A 6,914-nucleotide genomic window follows, 5' to 3' on the forward strand; every position below is an offset into this window, starting at 1 on the left:
TTGTTCTTCAGTTCCTTGAGCTTAAGATATGCTGAGCGAGTTCGGCCCTTTTGATTTTCTGACTCCAACTCCTTGCACATTTCATTGTAATATTAATTAGTAGGAATGTAAGATTAATTAGTAGGAATGAAACTTTGAAAGAATTTACATTAATTTGCCAAAATTACATTCAGTTATTGGTATTATGTATCATTAAGTTACACTCAACTTAGATCTAATTCTCCAGTAGATTTTCAGAGGCAGTAAATTACTTTTCATACAAAACACCTTATAGATATGAACCCTGTGCCTCTGGATTGGCAGCACAACTGCTTACCACTAAGCCACCAGGTTTACCTCACTTTTACTCAACATAATAATTTAAAAAATGTAAATACTTGCCAAATATTTAAATTATATGCTAACAGCTTCACATGTAACATTTCATTGAATAATTTACAAGATAATTTAGCACATTTGTAGTAGAGATTTTAGTGTCCTTTTTGAGAGAAAGAAATTGATGTCCAGACAGATTAAATACCTTGCTAGAGATTACACAGCTAAGCACTATCTAGTGGAATTTATAATGACATAAGTAATGATATTAAAAAAAAGTCTACCTTTCCGCATAAAGGCAGATTGGCTATGATCCATCAGAACACAGGGAAGGTGCGTATAGTTTACCATTGGGTTGTCCTTCATTACTTCAAATGAGGTGTGATGAATAATCTTTTGCAAAATTTCATCATTTAATGTCTTCCCGAGAAATTGAATTATCTTCTTGATTTCCTGCTTTGGATTCTATCAATAGATAAAGAGAAAATCAAAGAAAATAGTAATCAAGTAAATACTTAATGTAATGTAAAAAATATCATATGTTTATATTCTATTGTCTTAAATTTTAATCAGAATATTACAGGATTCTGCCCTTGATTCAGTACACTCATAATTTTTAGAGAAATTTTAAAAATTACTTTAAAATATTCAAGAATAATAGTGCTTAAATTGTTTATAAAAAAGAATAGTTCTGTGGTTTGTTTGGGGTTTTTTTTTACATTCAGAGGACACAAATATAACATTTGAACTTCAGGTAGTTACTAAATCTACATACCTATGTATGGTAATATCTTTGTGGATGTGGTACCAGAGTTAAAAAGTTTGTTGTAGTTTGTTAGAGTGAATAACCAGTAGAGAAAAGAGCAACTGAAATTCTTGGCAATATAGAGTAGATGACCCAGCTATTCTTCTGCTAGAAATACATGTTGTTGTTGTTGTTAGGTGTTATGTAGTCAAGTACTATTCATAGCGAGCCTAAGAACAAAAACATATGAACTCTGTCCTATCCTGTGCCATCTTCACACTTCCTGCACACTAGAGCCCATTGTGGCAGTCACTGTGTCAAACCTCCTGGTTGAGGATCTTCCTTTCTTTCACTGACCATCCACCCTTCCCAGCATCATGCCACTTTCTAAGGAATAGCCCCTCCTAGAAACATGACTGAAGCGTGTGAGGTGAAGCCTCATAATTCTTGTCGCCAAGGAATACTCTGGCTGCACCCTCTACAAGACATTTATTTGTTCTTTTGGCTGTCCATGGGATGTTCAGTGCTCTTCTCCAACACCACAGCTGAAAGACATCAGTTCTTCTTCTGTCATCCTTATTCATTGTCCAGTTCTCAGATGCATAGCAAATTATTGGAAAAACCATGGCCTGAATCAAATGCACCACAGTCTTCAAACTGACCTCATTACTCTTTAATAATTTGGAGAGATTCCCTAACTGCAGATTTTCCCAGTACAGTGTGTCTCCTTTTTTCCTGATTGCTAGTACTAGGGGTGTTAATTATGGATCCAAGTAAGATGAAGTTGTTGACAGTTTCAGTCTCTTCTCCATCCATCATGGCATTGCCCATAAGTCCAGTGGTAAGAATCTTTGTCTTTTTCACATTAAGATATAATCCATACTGAAGGCTGCATTCCTTGATCTTCTGCTAGGAATATACCCTAAGGAAAATAGAACTGAGACACAAAGGGAGATTTGTACATCGAAGTTCATATCAGCATTATTCACAATATCAAGAAAAAGGAAACAGCCCAAATGTCCATCAATAAAAAATGGATTGAGAAATTATGATACATTCACATGATGAAATGCTATGCAGCACTCAGGAGCAGTGACTTAAAGAAAGACTGAGTAACATGAGAGAGGCTAGAGAGCATTATACTGAGTGAATTAACTCAGACTCATAAGTAGAAATACTGCTTAAGGCCATTATTGTAAAAATGGAAAGATACCTAGTTTCTGTTGTTGTTATGTACTATCAAATCAAATACAACCCATAGCAACCCTATAAACAACAAATATGAGTGCTATTCTATCCTGTGCCGTCCTCACACTCCTGAAACATTTGAGACCATTGCAACAGTAACTGTGTCAATCCACCTGTTTGAGGGTCTTCCTCTTTTTTTTGCCTTCTCTCCACCTTCCCAAACCTGATGTTCCTCTTCAATGAATAGCCTCTTGCAGCAATATGAACTAAGTGAGATGAAGCTTTGTCATCTTTTCCTCCAAGGAGCACTCTGGCTGCACCTTCTCAAGTTTGTTTGTTCTTTTGGCAGTCCATGGAATATTCAGTACTTTTCTCTAATACCACAGCTCAAAACCATCAATTCTTTTGTCATTCATTGTCCCGCTCTCAGAAACACAGCAAATGACTGGAATGAGGATGACCTGAATAAGACACCTCTAAGTCCTCAAACAGACCTCATCACTCCTTAATAATTTGGAGAGGTCCCAACTTCAGACTTTCTTGGTGCAATACATCTCCTAATGTCCTGACTACTGGTACCACGATCAAAAGAAATCGTAATTGTTCTATATGAAATACACAGAAAGTCTGCTGTTGAATTTCCTTTCATTGTACTTCTCTTTTGCTTCATTCATTAAAAATTTGTGCAGGTTTATGTAACTTACAAGGTGTTTTCTGGATCTACTTCTAGATATGTGAGAGGTGGTTTCACTGTTAGGAAGTTACTAATCACCTTAACGAGATTAAGTTAGAAGTCATGAAGGCTGTACAAACTATTAATATTATTTTGGAGTCCACTAGACTAAATTTAAACAAAATATTAAAAAATTACCATAATATAATGTTTGGAAATGATCTAGAAATATACTTCTACCATTTTACCTCTTTTAAGTCTTCATAGAATATGTAAAGAACTGGATATTCCTTTTTTTTCTCCCACCAGCTCTTAACATGCTTAAACCAGGAACCATAGGCAACTGGGAATAGAAAAATCATCTATTTTCATAAACATTCATTAAGTTAAGGAGTTATTTCTAAATAATAAGTCAGACTTTACAGACATATTATAGAATTAAATATTCAAAAAACAGAGAACATGAGTAATTTTTAAAAATTAAATATAAATAAAGAAGTATTTCATAAAAAATATTGACCTTTAATTGATGACACTTAACATCCATGCAAAAGGGCATAATTATTCTCTTACCAAATTTCCATAGTCTGGGAATAACAGATTTAACCAACTAGGACCCATTATTGGATATATTTGATACTGTACTTAAGTAATATGTATTATGAGGATGATATTTAACTCAAAATAGATTTTTTTAGCAAATGATGCAGAATTCAGAATATTTTTATTAGCTAAAGAATTAAAACCTTATTTATCAATTACACCTCTTAGTACAATATAGTGAATTTTTATTCTAATTTTTTAATGCATTTGTCATTGGCTTGAAATATTAACAGTTAAATAACAATTAACAGTTGTTTTTATTGTTGTTTGTTATGTGCAATCAGATTGGAAACAAGTCATAACCGACCCTTCAGAGGGTTTTAAAAGGCTGAAATTGTTATTGGAGGATATTGCCCATCTTTCTCCCTCACTAGCTTCTGGTGGATTTGAATTGCCTGTTTCTAAGTTGTAGTGAAACTTCCTTTTAAAAAAAGAAAAAAAAATTACTTACCAATTTCACATTAAAATATACCTACCTTCACCAGTGATAAATTTCTCCAGAAATTCTCCCCAGGTGCCAGGAAGTGGGTTTAAACTATTCATTAAGCTAAAATTGTAATACGAGACTGCAACATCCTTGGCATTTCGAGCCAAATAAATCATCTACAAGGGTTAAGAGACAAAAGAAATGAAACTCATTTCACTAAGAGGGAAAACCTTATTACTCAAAATCATAGCTGTGGAATCAGAACCAACTCAAAATTGACCTTCCAGCACATTTTCAGGAGCTAGATCCCAAGGGAAAAATTTCCATATTTCTCCTGAGGAGTGAGTGGCTGGTGTATCGAAACCATTAGAGATGTTTTTGGATTAGCAGTGCAATTCCCTATGAAAAAAAAACCAACACAGCCTACATTGTTGTTGGTACATGTCTTAGAGTCAACTAGGACTCACAGCAATCCTATAAATAATGCATCTGAACACTGCCCTTTCGTGCACTATCATCTCCAGCCCTGACATAATCAAGCATGTTTTTGTAGTAATGGATTCAATTCATGTTGTTGAAGTTCTTCTCTTTTGTTGATCCACCACCTTTTGAATCATGACAGCCTTTCCAAGGACTGAATTTTCTAACATCTCCAAAATATGTGAGATGAGATTTCATCATCCTTGCCTCAAAGGAACAAACTAGCTGTGTGTGTGGTCTTTTGTTATTCCATGGGATAGTCACTACTCTTCTCCAACACCAAAATGCAAAGACATCAATTCTTCTGGCGTTCTTGATTATTGTACAACTTTCAGATGCACAACAAGTAATTGAAAAAACACTGATTGAGTTAAGTTTATCTTATTATTTAAACTGACAACCCTGCTCCTCAGTATATTGGAGATGTCCTTAACAGAAGATTTTTCTCAATGCAACATAGCTTTTGATATCTTGACTACGATCCCAAGGATCTTGATTGTAGATCCAAATAAGATAAACTAATTATTAACTTCAATTTCTCTTTCTATCAGGATGTTGTTTATTGGCTCAGTGTTGATGATATTTTGTTTTCTGGTCTTGATGTTAAAATATACTATATATGAAGAATTTAATAGGTATAGAGAAAGGATGCAATTCTGACTTTCCTGATTTTAAGTGCAGATTACTGTTTTATTCAGACAACTGCTTCTTTGTCTATATAGGTCTTCTGAGATTCCCTTTCTTCTGAATATTATACATAATTTGTTATAACTCACACAGAGAAATATCTTTGAATAATCAATAAAACACAAGTGTACAAACAATAAAACAGAGCTTTGCTAAGATCCATTTGACATCAGTAATGGCATCCTTTATGTCATGGCATTTTCTAAATCCAGCTTGAATTTTTGAAAATTTCCTGTCAGTGTATGTTAGGGTCATTTTAAAATAATCTCCAGGAAGATTTTACTTGCATATGGTATCAATGATATTGTTGGATAATTTCTATGTGTTTTGGATAATCTTTATTTTATGAGGAAAGGGTATTATGGATCTCTTCCAGTGAGTTTCAAATTTCTTGCCATAGACCAAGGACTTTGTCAAAACAGAAAAAAAACATTAGAAGATAGCAATTGAGTTTTAAAAAGGAAGTAAAAACAACTCTGTATAAAAACAGAAATATAATATACTTATATTTCACTTCATTAATATCTTAAATATATTTTGTTGTTGGAGCATAAGTTATGAGAAAAATTGACATGACATTCAGCATATAGCTGAAAATATTTAGGATATGATATTTCAAAAGTAATTGGGGATCCCAGTTTTCTCTCCCATCACCCAAACAGGTAGTCTGTCCCAGAAGTGCGCACGCAAAGAACAAAGTGCCTGCTGGAAGTCCTTGGGGACTCAGTGTGAGAGAGAAGTTCAAGGGGGCCAGGAAGAGGAGTGGGAATTAGGGATCTCAGATCTACTGGACAGAAATATTGTGACCACAGTGTGCTGTAAATGAAAGGGAAGATGCCCAAGCCACAAGAAGTTAAACCTGGAGCAGGAATTAAAGGGAAAGGACTTTTCTTCAGAACCATCTGAAATAAGAAGGTTTCCCTAATATTAGAGCTTTATACTTGGACTTACAGGCCCCTACACTCAAGGGAAACTGATCACAGCATAAGAAATCAGCAACATCTTGATGAATTTGGAATCACAGAAACCCACAATGCTTGAGAAAGAAATTGTCAGATTAAGGGGTGTATAGCAGGCAATAGGTGTTGAAGAGGGTACGTGGGAATAGAAGGGAATACTGGTGAGGCAGGGAAAGTGGTGGGTCAAGAGACTCGTGTCAAGGTCAGGGACAAAATGAAAACTACTGCCTATTTCTACAATTGGGAAAGATAGTTCATCTGCATTGTTCTGTAAAATGCTTGTCTATCAGATACTTTTCTAAATCTGAGCATTCATATTAAGACAGACTAGGAAGAAGGGTTGGCCATCCACTTCCAAAATTGCAGGCCTTCAAAAACCCTATGTACAACAGAACACACTTAGACTAGCAGATATGGATGTGGAACAATAGATGTGGAACTTTCAAGTATGGAAATAGTAAGGAGGAGGAACAGGTGTAAATAGATACTAGTGGTTGGAACATGGAATGTGAGAACTATGAATGTGGGAAAGTTGGATATTCTTAAGGAAGAAATATTGTTGTTGTTGTTATGTGCCGTCGAGTCGTTTGCGACTCATAGCGACCCTATGCAAACAGCCCTAACCCTGCTCTATCCTGCACCAACCACACCGCCTCTGACACACCCATGCCGATTACCCCAGTCACCCAGTCAATCCAACTCATAGAGGGTCTTCCCCTCCTGCGTTGTCCCTCAACTCTCCCAAGCATGATGTCCCTCTCCAAGGACCCGTCCCTCCTGGCAACATGTCCAAAGTATGTCAGACAAAGCCCCAGAATCCTTGCCTCCAAGGAGTAG

The 6,914-nt window shown here is 35.5% G+C and overlaps 1 protein-coding gene across 1 annotated transcript in view; it reads right to left on the bottom strand.

The window, feature by feature from the left end:
* Positions 1-6,914, bottom strand: part of SULT1B1 (sulfotransferase family, cytosolic, 1B, member 1) — a 48,304-nt gene that overhangs the window by 16,226 nt on the left and 25,164 nt on the right. Inside the window, exons 4-6 of the mRNA XM_006896820.1 lie at positions 4,001-4,127; positions 3,170-3,264; positions 600-780 (exon numbers count right to left, since the gene is read on the bottom strand). Coding sequence (XP_006896882.1) covers positions 600-780; positions 3,170-3,264; positions 4,001-4,127 — 403 coding nt within the window. The remainder of the gene's footprint in view (positions 1-599; positions 781-3,169; positions 3,265-4,000; positions 4,128-6,914) is intronic.

Source organism: Elephantulus edwardii, unplaced genomic scaffold (assembly GCF_000299155.1).
Source record: "Elephantulus edwardii isolate Elephantulus edwardi_28Jun2011 unplaced genomic scaffold, EleEdw1.0 scaffold00192, whole genome shotgun sequence".
In the NCBI taxonomy this organism is placed as follows: domain Eukaryota; kingdom Metazoa; phylum Chordata; class Mammalia; order Macroscelidea; family Macroscelididae; genus Elephantulus; species Elephantulus edwardii.